Source organism: Pelodiscus sinensis, chromosome 1, assembly GCF_049634645.1.
Source record: "Pelodiscus sinensis isolate JC-2024 chromosome 1, ASM4963464v1, whole genome shotgun sequence".
Taxonomy (NCBI): domain Eukaryota; kingdom Metazoa; phylum Chordata; order Testudines; family Trionychidae; genus Pelodiscus; species Pelodiscus sinensis.
Genome location: NC_134711.1, coordinates 196,449,999 through 196,469,073, shown reverse-complemented (window position 1 = coordinate 196,469,073; position 19,075 = coordinate 196,449,999). Strand labels below are relative to the sequence as shown.

Genomic DNA, 19,075 nt, shown 5'->3' with positions numbered 1-19,075 from the left:
ATATCCCTTTTTGGCTACAGGAGACTTTCTGGTCCAGCTAGAGATGAGGCAGCTGCCAAAGAAAGTGGTAAAAAGCTAGCTGGAAACTTAAATTTAAACTTAAACTTAAAAGAAGCTGCAGGTCAGAGTCAAGGTCAGTGGTTGCTCGGTGCTTACGGAGTAGCGGGCAACTCCAGGTCCCTGCCACTTGCCGTGGGGAAGTGGCATGATGATTGGACTGTGACACTAATCCCCAGAAAAGGGAAACACGGCTCATGGCACAGGTGGAGGGCTGATCCGTGAAGAGGGCACAGAGCTTCCAGCTTCAAGCAGATACAGAGTTGGAGGGATGGGATGGTGTGCTGAGCATGGATGGGTGTGTTGGCCTTCAGCTAATCTACAGAGTGACCAGGAGTTGCAAAATCAGACAGCCTATATTTCCAACTATCAGAGGGGTAGCCGTGTTAATCTGAATCTGCAAAAGCGACGAGGAGTCCGGTGGCACCTTATAGACTAACTGAAGTGTAGGAGCATAAGCTTTTGTGGGCAAAGACCCACTTCGTCAGATGCATCTGACGAAGTGGGTCTTTGCCCATGAAAGCTTATACTCCTACACTTCAGTTAGTCTATAAGGTGCCACAGGACTCCTCGTCGTATTTCCAACTACTATCTCCATAATTCCTTCTAAGCAAAAATTCCTCCTACTTAAGCCCCAGGAAAAAGAGAATTGTTTGGGCATTTGAAAAAACCCAAAATATCTTAGGCATTTGTACTATTGTATACACTCAAAAAAATTAAAATTAAAACCCCGACTATTTTTTTGCTTTTTTCCCCAGGCTGTCTGTGGCAGAACACAAATTAACCTGTGGCTGAGCTCAGTGTTTTTATCAGATCAACCTTTTTCTTATCTGTTTAAAATTTGCTTTAATGTTTAGATTGTCAACCACAATTCTGAGTATCAGACTAAAGTTATTTTAAAAGCTATTTTAAATACAAGAAACCAGGCTAACAAATTATAAGGTTTAGACTAACAATACACACTTTCAGTGAACAATTATTTACAATTAGAAAGTGTACACAAATGAGCAGAGTATCCCACCAGAAACTGGCCAGTTCCTAACAGCCAGGCACTGGCTAGTTGCAAGAGGTTTTGTGGCTCAGGTAGAGGACACTAGCGCTAGGGAGAATTCCAGAAATTGTGGGAGGGAGCATTTGGCTAGAGCAGGTCATGACCTGCCTGTTCCTACAGCTGCTGAAAACCCCCCAAAGATCCAGGCTGTGTTCTCCACATGACCCACTAGATATAGGAAACTGCTTAACATCCACTCCCATGAAATCTCTCGTATGTGAACTCCCCTCATTCTGTCTCTCTTGTGCACAATTCCTTAAACAAATATCCTACATTTAATTGTTTTAAAAGCAAAAAACAGTCAAACAGTTCTAAATATCAGAGTAGCAGTATTTTTAGAACAACCACTGAAGGAGGAAATCTTAGCAATATGACAACATGTACGTAATAATAGACTTTTCAGGGGAGGGAAGTATTTTGGGGAATATGTGGGAAGGAAGGAAATAATATTTTATAAGCCAGACACTTCCTATGTTGCAATTGTGGAAAAGATATTCTTTAAAACCCACAAGAAATCCAGGAGAGAAGAGTTCCTCCTTCTGGCCCATGAATAAAACAGCATTTGAATGGGTTCGGGGGGGGGGGGGGGGGGGTGAATCCTGTGCAGATGTTCTCATCTGGATATAGCTAACAAGGAAAGGGTATGTCTACACAGTAGCTGGGAGGCATGATTCTTATGCAGACAGACATATATGCACTAACTCTACTTGAACTAGTGCCTAAAAATAGCAGCCTGGTGTGATGACACAGACACTAGGGGTATGTCTAGACTACATGGCTCCGTCGACGAAGCCATGTAGATGAGTTTACTAGACATAGGAAAATGAAGCGGCGATTTAAATAATCGCTGCTTCATTTACATCAAAATGGCCGCCACGCTGTGCCGATCAGCTGTTTGGTGGCACAGCGGGGCAGTCTGGACGTGCCGTGGTCAACAAGGGAAGTGTTTGTCGACCGCTTCCGGTAAACCTCCTTTCACAAGGCATACTGGAGCGGTCGACAAAGGCTTCCCTTCTCGACCACGGCGCATCCAGACTGCCCTGCTGTGCCACCAAACAGCTGATCGGCACAGCGCGGTGGCCATTTTGATGTAAAAGAAGCAGCGATTATTTAAATCGCTGCTTCATTTTCCTATGTCTAGTAAACTCATCTACATGGCTCCGTCGACGGAGTCATGTAGTCTAGACATACCCTAGCAGTCCAAATGCAATCCCATACAGCCTCTTGGGTGTGTACTTTGATGGCTAGGCTGAGCTGTCACCTGTGCCAAAGCAACTCTGCTGCTATTTTTATATTGGGCTAGCTAATGTATCTATACCAGAGCTGGGAATTAAACTGTTGTTTTAAACAGGTGCTGCGTACCCAAAGAACCACCACAAATGAAGTAAAAGTCAGGGCAGGAAAGGGGGGAGTGGGTGGTCAGGATTCCAAAAGGAACAAGGGAGAATCTCTGATAATGTCTATTGGACAGATCATGTGCACTAATAGCAAACTCTTGCTGGATATGCCATGGGATATTTTATTGAACGTTTCAGAAGGAGGATGTTTTATTGGGATTGGAGGAATGTGGAGGGCACTAAACAGATCCCTAAACCCCTTGTGAGGGTGCCCCGATCAGCAAAATCACCATAAGGGTTGTTCTTTATATCAAATATTTTATGAAAAGAGCATGAATAACTGATTTTTTTTCAGTAGCCAAACAAAACAAATGGGGGTGGGGGGAGGGGATTGTTTTGGGTCGACCTGAAACAGAAATATTTTGAAATTTTCCATGAACCAAAATGTCCAAGTTTCATTTGGATTTTGAGGGGCTTTTAGTGTTTTTAAACACCATTGCAGGGAAATATCTTTCCAAAACGAAAAGTTGAAATGTTTCACTCCAAAAATACAACTATTCTGTTGCTCCTGAAAAAAAAATTTCCTGAAATAATTCACAGAAATTTACCTGAATTTGCAAATTCTTTCAGTTGACATAAATCTACATTTTTTCAGTGGAGAAAAAAAAAAAGATGCAGTTGTTTTGTCCCACTCTAATTATGAATCATCCAGCATAACAGGGTCGGATAGCAGTTTATAGCGGATCAGAAAGTATGGGTAAGATTGGCTACTGTTAAAGATCACATAGATGCTAGAAGTGGAATCAACACATGAATCAAAGGGTGGGCCACTAGAACTTATCACTGGGGGTTCACAATAATCCGCATTCCCTACAGCAGACTTTCCCACCAAGACCTTTGCCAGAAACATATAACGCAGCCCAGCCTTGCATGCTGAACAAAATCCATTTGCATACTGGGAATTCTTGGCAAAATAGCTGCCTTTGCCAAAAGCAGCAAGATGCTGTCCTGAGAGACGAGGGTCAAAGCCCATCTGGCAGATGGCATTCTTGCTTTCTGCTGAGGTGCCATGGAAGAGATGCTGTTCTAGCTGTTTTGTCTCTTCTGTTGAGAGTCCTCGGGACATTATTTCCTTCTGACTGAGCAGAGAAAAGAACACAGGAATGGGACAGTTAGAATTACTGCAGTGAGAGAACATTTGCTAAAGGGCTGCAGGAGAGAATTGGAGACCTACTCCTACCCTTATGGCCTCATTCTTCCCTAGTTATCTAAAATACTCAATCCTGAATTCTAAGGGTTTAGTTACCTATTGTACGTGTATCTGAGGGGTAGCTGTGTTAGTCTGAATCTGCAAAAGTGGCGAGGAGTCCTGTGGCACCTTATAGACTAACTGAAGTGTAGGAGCATAAGCTTTCGTGGGCAAAGACCCACTTCGTCAGATGCATGTCACATGCACAAGACACCACACACAACTAATCACACCCATATCAGTGTCTGGACACTGATGCGCATACATTCTCCTCCACCCGAGTTCAAAGATCCACCCATCCAGAAAAAAACCAAAAACCCAACCCTTTTGCACTCATTTATGCATTAAAATTTCCCCATTGACAAACATGTTCACTCTAGCACAGTAAGATCTATATTCAGTTCATTACTGGTTAAGATCTCTGGTCTGCCAGTCATTATAGTGGGATCTTCATTCTAGGGTATTAGTGCATCTGAGATTCAGTTTCCAAGATTCTGAGGACAGCAGGATCTTCAGTGCACATGATCTCATGGTACATTCTAACCTCGGGTATTCCTTCAGTGCCAGTGATAGCCCATTGGGGGGCCCCAAACAAGTATATTTTGACCCTTCCCAGGGCATACTGTTAACAGGGAAGTACATTGAGCTACATGGAGTCCTAAGCAATTGCTTAGTCTATTTATGCCTGGCACTAGCTCTGCATTCCTTTTATTACCTGCTGTATTTTTGCCAAAGATACTGCTGCCTGATCCTGTAAATTCCCAACACCAGAAACGTATCCTCTGAGAGAGATTTGTGGAAGAGAGTGTAAACAGTGCGGTACACTGCTTCTGATGGTGCTATTTCACATTGCACATATATGGGTCCTTCTGAGGGGCAAGAAATCCAGGATGCAGGATATGGGCCATAATACCCATCAGTAGGGTCCTCCCCAGGAATGTTGGCGGCATGAGGATTGAGATGTCCTCTAAAGCCACTTGGGAGTGTCCTAAGAAGAGAATAGGACAAAAATTTGTTTTGTCTGAACTGTGCACAAATCTAGTCTGTGTAAGAATATGTTGCGGTTATCTTCATCTTCCCATCCCATTCCCACACATTCTGCCTTATTTTATTTTAGACTGTAAGCTCTTCGAGGCAAAAACTGTGTCTTATTGTGTTTGTAGAGTGCCTAGCACAGAACACCAAGTCTTAAACTGGGTATTACTATATTATAAATGATAATAGCTTATACAAATAAAGTTATTTAAGTTGCAAAATCAGACACCTGAAAATAAGGAAATACAGACTTACAGTTGATCTACAACTCTAATTGATGTATTCAAACTGAGTGACATGCATTCCTAAGGGAAAAATAGCATGTGATCACATAAAAACTGCCATAATAAAAAGCTAAATAAATAAGTTGATCCCAATGCGTATGCACAAAGAGGTTGAATTAAGGTTGTAACTCTAAATCTGGCCTTTCCTAAATTTCAAATTCATGACTTTGCAACTAGAACTGGGCAAAAAACTGATTTTTCAGTTTGCTGGCAGTTCTCCCACATCTTTCCAGATCTAAATGAAACCTAACCAATTTATATAATCCAAATCTAAAAAATGTAAAAAAAAATGTGTGAATTAAAAAGATCTGTTTTGGGTTCAATTACATATCTTGTTTGACCTAAAATGTTTTGTTTTTATGGACATTTCCAGTGGGCGAGATTTGCCACAACAATACACTGTCATACCTTATCACTTTTAGCCCAGAGACGGGACACTGGGTTTGCCAGAAGTGGAGAAGGGATTTGGAATTGAGTCTCTCTCACTGGAGGTGAGCACACCAACAACTGCTCTGTAGGTATTCCAGGACAGATCTCTCTCAAGCTCTTTTGTTGAAGTTTTTCCACTTTGTATAACAGATTAGTCATTGGAGCAGGAACTTGATTTTAGGCTTCCACATCCAAGGTGAGTGCTCTAGCCACTAGGAGAATCATTGTCACCCTAATTCCTTCATTAATGACCATTCATATACTGTCATTCAAGTATATGAATCCAAGAAGACATGAGGTAGTGAGGGAAGCCTACTTTCTTCCCACCTCATGCTATTCCAGTAACTTCCAGAGGAGCTTGTGATGATGATGCTTTGTCAGTGGCATGGGCCTGTCCTTAGAATGTTTCTGGTGTTACCCTGGCATACTGCCAACATTTTTCTTAGGAAGGCAAGTGAATCATAGAAGATTAGGATTAGAAGAGACCTCAGGAGGCCATCTAGTCCAACCCTCTGCTCAAAGCAGGGCCAATCCCAACTAAATCATCCCAGCCAGGGCTTTGTCAAGCCGAGATTTAAAAACCTCTAGAGATGGAGATTCCACCACCTGCCGAGGCAACCCATTCTAGTGCCTCACCACCTTCCTAGTAAAATAGTTTTTCCTAATATTTCCTAGGCCTCCCCCACTGCAAGTTGAGACCATTACTCCTTGCTTTGTCATCTGCCATTAGTGAGAACAGCCTCTCTTCATCCTCTTTGGAACCCCCCTTCAAGTGAGAGAGAGAAGTGGAAAACAGTTTGTAAACCAGCTAAACCTAAATGGAAATTTCAGGGGGGGAAGAAAGGAACTTATTTAGCTCACGACTTTCTTCCTGTTTTATATAAAAAACTATTGAAAGCAATGAATGTGTGAGAACTTCTTATAAAAAATCACAATAATCCTTTATTATACAAAGTGTTAATCAATTTAAATATAGAGGAGTATTGCAGGTGGAGTTGCTTACCGTAGATGTGGTACCATGTAGATAGGTGTGTGGTAGGCAGGTCGGCACTGAATGGATAACTTTTGTTCTGTGGTTAAGTTAATTTGAATAAGGTTCTTCAAATCCAGAGCGTACTGTTGGTCTTCGCAACTGAAGCTGTAGTTCTGTAAGCCACTCTCAAAGGCATTAATGATTTCTTGGGAAATTGGCTATACAGAGAGAGAAATGAGGGGCAGGAGAAGAGATGGAATCAGAACACGATAAGGAAGAAGGTCTGGTCACCTTCTGATGCTTTGTCTATAATAACATAAGCCTATTGGGTTCCATCTCAGAGACACTACTTCCCACATTGCAACCCCCAACTCAGTCTTGAGACACCTTTGCTTCATTCTTGCCTGACCTCCTCATATTCCTTCCAATTGGTTTCATCAAGCCAATACACGTGCCACTCTGTGTGGAGATGTGGGTTCTGCAGTGGATCATGGGTGTTGGAGAGACGCCGTATGTCGCCATAAGGACCAAAGGAGAGCAGTTCCATGGTATTTAGGTTGACTTTGCCTTTTGAACCATCCCTGTGAAAGAAACAGAACTTGCAAGAGGTTCTCCTGCTAAGAGAAGCCTATGTAGGAGCATGAGTGAGCGTCATCACTCTTGCACCTTCCCCCACAGCAATTCCGCTGCCCCAAGCAGTGGCTCTCTGGTCCAGAGGCTCTCCGGTCCAGCAACATCCATGGTCCTGTCGGACCACAGACGTTGCCAGACCAGAGAGTCCAGAACTAGAGAGATTCAACCTATAGCTAGATTCATGTTAGTTTTGCTGCATGGACCAGCCCTCTAAAAGTGCCAGTCACTGTCAAAAGTGGTCATCCCTGTTCCTATAACTGTGCATTTAATGTCTAACAGGGCACTTCCTGGGTGATAAAGGTATTACTCTATGTACCTTACATTGCAGACATGATTAGCTCTTCCATGCCTATGTCAGTTGAAAACAGGCTGATTTAAAAATGTCTATAATTTGTTTTACTGGACATAGCATTCACACTATTGTTAGACTCATGAGTTCAGATTCCTGAATTAGTGATTCATATCGCTTAATATCTCAGAGCACCTATAACTTTCCTTTTGTGGAGAAGTTCAGAGCTGGGTTTTGATTCCTAGTTTGGACCAGGGATTTCTAGTTATTGGAACGAGGACAGCATCTTGACCTCTTTGAATTCAGCAAAACTCAGTGAGAAGATGTAGTAGTAAATCTTTGATCATCTTACTGGGAGTGGTAGGTATGTGACAGACTGACATGTACTGGTGGGAAAATTTCCTGAAAGTGTCAATCTAGTTTGTGGCAAATGTGTGTGAGTGCACCTAATGGGACACCAGAGTATCAGTGAATCTTGTGGACAGCCAAAAAAACAAAGTATAGGTACTATTCAAGGACAGGGAACATGGAGTGAGGATTGCATGATTCAGGTATGGTTTACACCCTTAATATTTCCTATTTGTAAACACAATGTGTGGTATGAGTTGACTGATGGTATGGGCAGTAACATATTCATCACTCCTGGTGCATGCTCAGTGGAGTTGTTATTGTGCTGGCAGAACATTCCTCATGTGAGCATGGAAAATGCACCCCAATGTGCCTGACACAAAAACATTTTTTCTCTCCAGCTGCAGTCTATATTTACCCAAAGTGAGTGTTCAGGATGGATGTGCCCCTTTGATACTGCTGTCTCCTTGGTCCTATCTCTCCATAATACTACAAACAAGCTGCACTTTAAAAAAAAGTTAAAATGATGAGTTAGTGTATATAGCTTATTTAGGTAATGGAGTCAGCACGTTGCTGCTGCAGTCTTACTGGAATCTCATGAACTGGCCAGGAAACAAACGATGTCTTGGTTTGTAACTTTTTAAAAATCTTTGTTTGAGATCATGGAGAATTTTCCTGACAATCATTGTTCTAGCTCATTGTTCCTAAACCACAAAGTAATGTATGTTATTAATTTAGCTCCGCCTCCTTTTCAGGAACCACCTCAGAGTGTTCTGTATTTTATCATTTCTTTTCTTTCAGACTGCCAAGCAGCAGTCTCCAGAAGCTGGAGGACACATCACACTGAAGTACCTGATTGGTTTCCATGATGGAAAATGACATTGCCCTTGAAGTAGGATTATGGGATTTGTATAAAAATTCTGATAATCCTACTCAGAAAATATGTGCAGTTTGTGGGCACTATGGTGTAATTTCCCAGTACAGGCTCACAAAAACAAGACTAGGAAAAACATTATTTACTGAGGCAAAATCACAGTTGTGGTGGCAGAAAAGCTGTTGCGTGGATACAATCCAAACTGTCCACACTGTAACAGATTAAAAGCAGCATGCCATTAACCAGTTACAAAACTGCAATTGTAGCTGTTGTGTAGACATAGTCTGAGTCTACAGACAGTTGTCCTGTACCACATTGTATCTCCTGCTGGGAAAGACTGATTGGCATAGTTATGGTCTCCCTAATATTGCTAAGCACTTTCAGTTGGAGTATGGGGGTAGAGCAGCTGAGAGAGCCTTATGGGAGAAGTTGGGTCTGCAGTTTTTCCATCACTTACTTTTCCACAAGTGTAACCAGTGAGTGATTTATGATGCTGTAAAGTTTCTCCAGATGATGCTGAGCTGATTCACTCACGCTCTGCCACACTCCTTTCTTCTTCCGCATCACCTGCCAGTGGTAAGGATAGCGTGTGTGGTGACACTGGCATGTCTCCCCTTCTTGGCAAAGACCCAGAAGGAATTGGTCACAGATCATGATTCCTTTTGCCTGGTGGATATGAAATTGGATCTTATTCTCATCCTTGAGCTGTTCTGGAGCCACCAAATGTGTTTTGGAATTATCACTGTGTTGCATTTTGTGGACACGCAATGAAGTGAGTTCAGTGGAAGTGGCTTCACATTGGCTGAGGAAGTCGGGGTCCAAGAGCAATTGGAGCAGAACCTTTTGGAAGAAACAAAGAAAGTGAAGCTGAATAAATGGTGAAAAATTCTGATGTAATACCCTGAGCTTCAATGCTCTCATCCTATTCCATCCTTTCCTCTCCCCCTCCCCATAACATACACAATTTACCCATAAACCCCTTCCCCAGACATCTCCTGAATTAACTACAGTTCAAATGCTGCATTCTCTCAGCTGGACTTCATTCACACACCTGCACACAAACATGCACTGCTAGCCCAGAAAGGGTGTGTCTACACTAGAGAGTTATTTCAAAATAAGTTATAACTCCCAAAATAACAATTTCAAAATAATGCTATTCCTTTTCACATCACAAGCAGGAATATTTCAAAATAATAGGCTTGGTAGTGTGGACGCTCACCTTGTTATTTCAAAATAAGGGAAATTATTTTGAAATAACCTTCTAGTGTAGACATGCTCTAAAAGCCCACTTTCCTATCACACAAACTCTTCCTGAAGATGAAACACCATTTTCTCTTGAGCAATCCACCCCCCACCCTCCAGCATTCACATTTCTCTACTCAAATTTATTTATTTTTACTTATATTAGCATAGCATGTAGGAGTCTAAACATGGACCAGAATTCTGTTTATGCTAGGTGCTGCACAAAACACAGAGCAAAAAGGTGATCCCTAGAACCACTTCTTTCCTGATGGAAGCCCCTTTTCCTGGACTTTAACCTCACAGCACACTACATAGTCCTAAAAAACTATATTCCCTTTCTGTGGCTTTCCCCTAATGGGACCACCTCCCATTTATGATTCACCCTTGCAGGCTAACTTTTGTAACCTAGGCTTCCTTTTCCGAACTACCTGTACGCCTCATGGAACGATAGAAAGCCTAGTCCGAACTACCTAGTTCGTGCCGCGTGTAGCCGCGGGCACGGAGTCCGCACTAGTGGACATTTAAAAATGGTGGCACCCGGCAACATGCAAATGAAGCCCGGGAAATTCAAATCCCAGGCTTCATTTGCAAGTTCGTATGACTACATTAACCACCCTAGTTCGAACTAGGGTGGTAGTGTAGACATACCCCTAGAGACACTAAGATCGGCGAGTGAAGTCTGCTCTACAGCCTTAGCTAAGAGGCTATTGGTTTTTAGAATCATAGAATCCTAGGGTTGGAAGAGACCTCAGGAGGTCATTGAGTCCAGCCCCCTGCTCAAAGCAGGCTTTTGGCTCATGACTTTAGCCTCTAAGGTCCCAGGCTCAATCCTACCTGTTGATGACCCAGATCCATTGGCGTGTTATACATGCATGCTGTTTCCATCACTTTCCATGAACTTTACATTGATCACCCAATGGGATCCCATTTTTCAGGGTTTCATCCCTCCACCATCCATTCTGCTCCCTCAGCAGGACCTCACTCTTAGGATTCACTTCCAGGTTTGTAATGCTATTTCTGTAGGATTCCTCCCTCTCTCCCTGGGATTCTCACATACACACCACCCACAATTAATGACTATTTGATTGTATTTGACTACAACCTGTCCCTTTATTTTATATATGTAATAGGGCACCCACCCGGATGGTAGTGGCTTATAGAGTCAGGTTACAAGTGACCCCCACAGATACCTCCAAAACTGCTTTTGCAATGAGAGCCTTTCTAGGCTGTACTGTGCACACATAGGTTTCTTGCTGAGGCTCCAAATACACACTGGTCTTTCAGGGTAAATCTACACTACAAGTGCTACAGCAACACAGCTATGGTGCCACAGCAATGCGCTGTAATGCTGGCATTTGCTACAGCAATGGAAAAGTTTTTTTCTATCATTGTGGTAAATCCATTCCCCTGAAGGGTAGTAGCGAGGCTGATGGAAACAATTCTTCTGTCAGTCTTGCAGTGTCTACACCAGGCCGGAGGTTGGTTTAATTGTGTTTCTCATGGCGTAGATTTTTCACACCTCCAAACAGCATAGCTAGGTCATCCTATGTTTTAGTTGTAGACCGGACCTCAGTGGAAGCCTCTTGCCTGAGCTTGATCCCAGTTCCCTCAGATCTGCCCTGCAGGGATGGGAGTCCTTCCACAGCAGGAGCAAAAAGGGGAGTTAATCTTAGGATATCTTGATGTTTTCTGTCTCGGGTGGGCCAGTGAGCTGCACTGATTTAAGTCAACAGAGAACCGGCTCCTCTATACCATGTCAAGATGTTAATAGTGGGCTGTGCTGGGTGCGGGAGTGATGTGTACATCAGCTCTGGCCATGCTCACCCTTCTGTTCTCAGAAATATCCAGTAAGGTAGCCCCCAGCCTGACTCCTCCTTAGTCTTGGCTCTTCCCTCACTGCTGCTCAACCCTTGGTCCCATTTTCCCAAAGATCCACTCCCCACATCAGCAGCCTGGGTAATGCAACTCCAACCTCAGCAAATGACAAGAACCCACTAAGCCCTTTGCTAGCAGGTTGCCCACCAATTAACGGGTAATTTCCAGCCTGGTAGAGTCTCCTTCTAAGCTTGTGTGGAGGAGTGACGTGTGTGCCAGTTCCAGTCACGCTCACTCCTCTTGCTGCCTGTGCATGGGGTACACAAGGCATCCCCATCTGTCAGTTAAACTGCCATTCCCATCTGTCAGTTAAACTGCCATCCACAGCATTCCAGGCTGTCCCACAACACTCCCACTGGCTGCCCTGCAAGGGCCAGATGCTGCCTCCACCATGGAGAGCTAGAATCATGAGCTGCACCTGCCCCCGCATACTCACAAATACTATCCCCACAACAGATATCGAGCCTGTAGGGACCCCCACCTTTTGGATGGAAAGGGGAATCCAGTCTCAGTGTAGCTTGGCCTTATTGGGATATCAATACCTCCCCCAATTTAACCCCAATCATTTACTTTTGGAGCTAGCTGGCATTGGGGGAGTCAAGCATGAATGAATGCACGACCATGGTCTCACACGCACACAGGATAGGTATGGCAAACTGGCCTAGCACATTTCCGGGCTCCCAACCTGTGGAGTAGGTCTAGGTGCTCAGGTTGCAGGAAAAGTTATTTAAATGTTGTGGGATTTACAAGAGGAAGGGGCAGGTAGCTGATCACTGAGCTGCAGGACAGCAGTGTTCAAACTACCGATTAGAGGGGATGATCAGGAATTGTGAGCCACCTCCTGGAGGCCTGAATCAGCAATAAAATGCCTCGAGGTGTCAAAATGCCTGCATGTTTGTCAACAACACAGGAGGGGAAAAGACAAAATCCCTCATGGAACTGCAAGGTTTTTTATTGTCAGCAAAAATAACCATTTTTTTCACAACAAAAATCATGTTGCAATGTGACCGCTCATGCAGTTTTCTCAACAAAAGGCATTTCTCCTCAACAAAATTTGCCAGTGTAGACAAAGCCCAAATGGCAGTATCAGGATTAGAGCATTCTCGCTTACCCTGCCCTGGGTGTCAATATTTACATCGGTATAAACTGCTACCAAGTCAGAATGATAGAGATTCATACCCATCTCACACTGATTTAAATAGCTGCATAAAGTGCAGGACAAGGGGAAATTGGCTGCCACACACAGCTGCCATTCTGGGAAGGATACAGAGATCAATTACCATCACCAGGAGGACAGAACAAGAAGTACTTAAACTTGAGCTGCAGCAGGGAGAGTTAAATATTAAATATTATTTGGCTATACTTTAACTATGAGAACTATTAGACAATGCTAAGACAACCTATTAAAGCCTAGAGCTCACAAATACTTAAACACGTGAATAGGAAGACCATATTTCCCTATGCTGAATACTGGGGCACCCGGCAAAATTATTCATATTCAAGCAAGTTCAGTGGCAGGCAGAACTATGCAGTACAAATACTCAAATTAACATCAAATGACTGAGTCCCTGTTAAAAAGAAATACTGTATAGCTGGAGTCTTTTAATTTACCTTCTTATCATTAAGGTCTGCACAGGGAGAGGTGATACACACATTCCTATACACCTCTCTCATATGAGGATGGGGGTGGTCAGCTGACCTAACCCAACCTTCCTTGCCCAGTGCCTCAGTACAGACCCATCTCTCCTGGGTCTTGGAGCTGCATCTTCAAGGCAACATGTGGGGGACATGCAGGGTATGGGAGCCCTCTCCTCAGATTTCTGGGAGGGTTCACACCAGAACATCGCCAGCAACAGCCTTTCAGTGCTGTGCAGGAGGGAAGGGACATGAGCTGCTTCCAGCCACGGGGGGGGGGGGGGGGGGGGGGGGTGTGATTTGGCCCCTGTTTTTGCAGAGTTCATGTCTTTCCTCCCTCCCTTCTCTTCCTACTTCCCCTGCCCCACTCTCCTGTGGCTGGGAGTATCTGTTTCTTCCTGCCCATAGAAAGATAGCTAATACCTCCAAGCTTCTGCTAGCTATCCCCAGACTACAGTGCAGGCAGGAAAGGGTTAATCGCTATGGCTGCTTTGTGCACCAGGGCTGATGGAACCTGACTGCAGGGGCTTCAGCAAACTCAGCCAGACAGGTGGCTCAGCAGGGGAGGATACTTAGGGGACCGAGAAGCCCCACACTTCATGGGGGAAGGATCTGAGACAGGGGTAACATATGAAAAGGGTGCTAAGTCTTTGCTGTGGAACCTGCAGGGTCAGGGCACAAACATATTAGAAATAACTTCCTCCCCACCACTCCATGGCTTAGCTGTGGGGTGGCCAAGCTGCCCTGTGCCAGAGCTGTGTGGCACTTTTGCAGAAGAAGGAAGCTGTGTAGACGTAACTAAGTGTTTGCTGGCCAAGGCCCAAGGGAGGATATTAGCATATTAGAGATACTGAAAGTTAGACTCCCATTTTCTATAGATATAATAAAATGTATTCAATACCCTAAAAGATTATCTAAATGACTAGGGGAACCTACTCACCCAAATGTTTTTATTTCAAAACTATTTTTATCATTATTGGTATGATAGAATTTATACTTTATAGGAATCACTTTCTTAAAAATGAAAATTATTGATACAGACTGCCTGGTATTAAGGTGTAATTCTGAGCTCATTTCCTATGAGTGATGCTGACATTTTTATTTCAGTGTTCAGAATTTGTATCAGCTTTCCCTGACTAAATTCTGCTCTGGCATGAACTTGCAGGGGGTGGGGTTCCAATTAACGTAGATGGGAACTTTGTGTGCAAAGCAGAGGACAGAATTGGGCTTCCTAATTTTACAGTGACATTAAATTATAACTATCAGCATTCTGTAGGGTGTTGGTTTGGACTAAACAGTACAACTGCATATATGAAAATTGTTTGCATGACCTAGTTTAAATGTGAACAACTTAGAGGAGATAATATATAGTGAATTCTTGTATGAATTACTCCAGGTAGGCTATGTAATGCAATTATATAAGTCGAATTGAGAAAAATGATTCCTGATGATTCATACCTATCAGTAAAGCCATAAGAAATAGCTGAAAGAGATATAATGCAGATTAATCTAGAGTACTGTCATTTTCTTTCTGAAGGAATTTACCTTTGCTTTGTCAATTCTTTGTTAAGATCCTTGCCAAAGCTGAGGGCTGGCTGCTTTTCCTTTCCCTTTTCTGGTCTCTTCTAAGTGTAGCCTTCCAGGTCATCAGTCTCTGCAGCAGAATCCTGAGATTTTCCCACTCTCTGACCAGATCCAGTACTACAGTACCCTGAATATCAACTGTGATTTCTTAACATGTGCAACTATACTCAGTAGCTATTGTTCGTCTCTTTGAGAGATGTGAAAAATAATAATCCAAATAGTTTTCTTAAAACAACGTACTGTTCAATATCACTGGTAGAATCTAGCAAAACACGAGGAAAGGATTTTTAAAATCATAAAACACTGTGTATGCCTCTCTGTCTTCCTTATATGATTTAGGTAAGCATATCTAATTCCAGACCTCTTTTCCCCTGGAATCTAAGGTCAGACTACTTCCCAACAGTCTCTGGCTCAGTCTCCTCTTTAGCCATCTAAGGGCACGTCTACGCTTCACACTTCTTCTGAAATAAGCTATTTCAGAATTTGTATTTTGAAATAGCGCATCTACACAGCAAATGCCCATCAAAATAGCACTGAGCTATTTCAAAATAGAGTGAATTGCATTTAAAGCCACCTGGAAGCACTTCAGGCAGGGCATCAGGACAGCAGTCACTTCCTGAAGCTGCTGCCAGAGGTTATCTGAGGCTCGTACTTAAAAGGACCCCCCTGTACAGCCGTGTCTCAGGCTCTCCTCCTTTGCCTACCTCATTGAGGGACAGAAAAGCCTTTGCTCTGCCTGCTGTGGTTGCCCTTGCAGACACTTCAGCTCTTTAGCCACGGACCTGGACCTGCCTCCCAGCAGTCAATGGCTCTTATATGTCTTAGTGCACCTCCTGCTGCAGTTTCTGTGGGCTGCCTTCCAGGCCCTGCAGGAACAGGACCCCCAGCTCTTTGTGGGGCAATTCCTCTCTGCTTTTTGGATGCTGCTCATTCACAACCTCACCCGGCCTCCCCTGCACACTGTGTGCTACCGCTTCTGGTGACCAGACACCAGCTCCAACTGGTGGGACCGGATTGTCCTGGAGTGGTAAGATGATCAGCAGTGGCTTCAGAACTTCCTCATGTGGAAGGACACATTTCTGGAGGTATGTGAGTGGCTCTCCTCTCCAGTGATGAGACACTTAGATGAGACCCGCCATCCCTCTCCAGAAGAATGTAGCCATCGCTTGTGGAAGCTCACCACTTTGGACAGCTACCGATCCGTCAGGAACCAGTTTGGCATGGGAAGATCAACTGTTGGGGCCGTGGTCATGCACCTTTTACCCCGATCACACCATCAGGGTAAGGAACATGGACGTGCCTGTCTCTGTTGTAGGGAACACAGCTTACCATCTGTTCCCTAGCTCATGAAGCCCGACACCGGACACCTTGACCCTACCAAGTAACATCCGAATGCCAGGCTCAGCAGGGCCTGTATTGTGCTGGAGGCCGCCTTCGGACATCTCAAAGGGAGATTCTGTTGCTTTCAGCACTTCTGGGATACTCATTTCCAATCTTGGATGCTGAAAGAATCAGACTCCAGTTCTAAGTTAACATTTCCTGGGATATTTGGGCATAGGATAGTTTTGAAACAGGTTATGCTGTGTAAGATATCATTTTTATTGCCACTTTCTCAACTGGCTAGGCACCTCAGGAGTGAAGAACAGTTCCTGGTTGCATGCCCCACTGGGTGACCCCACTGGAAGCTGCATATGCTCATCTAGATCCATCTCTTCATCAGTCATTCCATGCTCTGGGTTAGGTCATCTTTCTGCCACATCTGAGCCCTTCATAATATCCACAGGGCTCAGGATAATATATTTTGTTTTATACAATGATGGGCAGTGACATTTTTAATAGGGCATCCACTAACTTTTTAGATTAGATGAAAATATGTTTGTTTTCTTTTCTAAGAATACACACAGTGATTAATAAACCAAATACATTCATTCTGGCAATTACCAGTAGTCAAAAAATTCCATACATTCTTTTTGTTGAGAAAAGTAGGCAGGGCTAGCAGTATGGCTTATTTGTTTCCACACATCCATTCAGATTTACACTCTGCTTCCCTGAACTACCATTTTGGCTCTTTTCCTGCTTTTCTGAAACAACTCATTCCAGTTTTGGTTTTGGCCTTCCGTTTCTTATCATTTCTGGTTTTGTTGCACAGTCCCTTGTGCTACTTGAATGAATTCAACTAATTTTGCACTAAACTTAACATCCTGATGAAGAGTTTCACCCACCAACTCAGTTCTGTCATGGACAATTCAGTTGCACCCTTTTATGCCTTGTATATTTGGTTCTCCACTTGCAGTGGGAATTCTTTCAGGCTTGGTCTCTGCTGTGGGGTAGCACTGGTGAGAAAAACACAGATAATAGTGATCGCTGCCATCCCCTGCCTTGGTATATGTGATATCCTCTTTATTTTTCCTCGCTTCTGTTTTGCCATTATGGAGACTTACAATATTACAAACTGAGCTTTATATAGTAACCTGTATGGAAACTTCAATCTGTGCCTTAGGCTTTTGAAATGAATATTGCTTTGCAAAACAGTGGTTGATGAGAGTATCTATGATACAAACAGAAGAACATATCAGAGAGAAGCATATAAAAAAAGCTATTTTCAAGGATACACTTCAAAGCAGGAAAAGAAGTAGGAGTGTTAATGAAGAGGAAACAGTAGTATGGATATTATGTTTTAAAGTATCTTAAAAATTGAAATAGATTTCTTGTTTTAGAAAACAGTAGGCTATTTACTGTGCATATAATTTCTCTACAGTCTGCTCTATCAATTTCTATTTTCTCCTTTGTACAAGTTTCATAGAACTTTGCCAGCAGCCATTGCTGACTGACTGCTGCTGACCTTGGCCCTTCCCTGCAGTGCATGCCTTGTGTATTCAACTGTAGGATGGAAACCTGATATTCCACAAAACGGTGTCCACCATACAGTGGATGTAAAGTTATGCTGTGTGGAGGCTGCCTGTGACGGCTTGTGTGGGTGCGAACACCCCCTCCCACCCGGGGTGGGGAGTTCAGCGGACCCGCTGTCTAGGGCCCCCCGGAAAGGGGCCCCCGGTTCGAGTGCGATCACCCGGCCGCGCGTCCGGACCGGGGATCCGCGGACTCGTTGTCCCGCCTCCTCTCTGGCAGCCCCGGGGTACTAGTCTGTCCGGGGCTAGGGGCGAGGGGACAGGGTCACCCCCGGCGGCCTGTCCGAGGGCAAGGTCCTCGCCAGGGCGGAAGGAGGATAAGGGCCTTGGCCCCTGGGGCTCTAAGGCCCCCTTCTTGTCCTCTACTGTACCTTGCATTGTTCACCCCCGCGGGGGGGGGGGGGTGATGCGTGGGTTGGGGCTTCGAGGTGGGGAGGGGGTGTGGGGGACCCGGGCCCGCCCTCTCCACCGGGTCCCAGCCCGGGGCCCTAAGTGGGGGAACAAGGGAAGCGTTCCTCCCACGACAGGTGGGGTCTATCCCCGTAACGCACCTGTCCACGGGCGCCAGAAGGACCCCGCCCCGGGCTCCTTCCACTCCCCGCTACCCTCCCCCTCGTCGGGGGGGGGGGGCCCATAGTTGCTTACCCCGCCCGAAGTGTCGGTCTCGTCCCACGGCCGTCGTGGGGGTTCGGGTTTGCTCCTTGTGTTCCTCCAACGGAATTGGGAAGAACATGAAAAAATTCCAAAAGAAGTAATGAAAACTTGTCTTAACTCGTTTAATTTTTCTAACTGGTGGGAATCCCTAACTGCTGAAATGAGCCTTGACACTTCATGGCCCTGAACTTGCCTAGTCACTTGGCTTCCATCATGGAGAGTCTCAATCATGGGGAGTCTACAAATTCCCTTGGAAGCATATTTCAGAGCTTAACTACCCTTATAGATAGAAAGTTTTTCCTAATAGCTGACCTAAATTTCCCTTGCTACAGATTAAGCCCATTACTTGTTACCTCACCTTCAATGGAAACAGAGCATAAGCTAGCACTGTCCTCTTTATAGCAGCCCTTAACTTACTTGAAGACTCATCACTTGACTTTCTCAAGACTTAACATACCCACTTTTTAAAAACTTTCTTCAACCGTTTTCTAAAACCTTGTCTCATTTTTGTTGCTGACATGAGGAGTCTCTCCAATTTGTCATGATGTATGATACTCCGAATTGGACACAGCATTTCAGTTGAGGCCTCACCAGTACCAAGTAAAGCAAGTCAATTA

The 19,075-nt window shown here is 44.2% G+C and overlaps 1 protein-coding gene across 3 annotated transcripts; it reads right to left on the bottom strand.

The window, feature by feature from the left end:
* Window positions 1–2,300: 2,300 nt before the first annotated feature.
* On the bottom strand, window positions 2,301–18,674 carry LOC112547557 (protein mono-ADP-ribosyltransferase TIPARP-like). Of its 3 annotated transcripts, none has more exons than XM_075913242.1 (7): window positions 18,450–18,674; window positions 14,857–17,228; window positions 9,017–9,399; window positions 6,825–6,996; window positions 6,446–6,633; window positions 4,410–4,682; window positions 2,301–3,584 (listed from the first exon to the last, which is right to left on the bottom strand). In XM_075913242.1, exons 3-7 carry the CDS (start codon window positions 9,310–9,312, stop codon window positions 3,143–3,145), a joined length of 1,371 nt encoding a protein of 456 aa, XP_075769357.1. In that variant the 5' UTR covers window positions 9,313–9,399; window positions 14,857–17,228; window positions 18,450–18,674; the 3' UTR covers window positions 2,301–3,142. The 3 variants fall into 3 exon arrangements, with proteins under 3 accessions (XP_075769357.1, XP_075769358.1, XP_025045848.2); XM_075913243.1 differs by having other exon boundaries at window positions 17,118–17,228; XM_025190063.2 differs by lacking the exons at window positions 14,857–17,228; window positions 18,450–18,674 and adding an exon at window positions 11,824–12,003.
* Window positions 18,675–19,075: the final 401 nt, after the last annotated feature.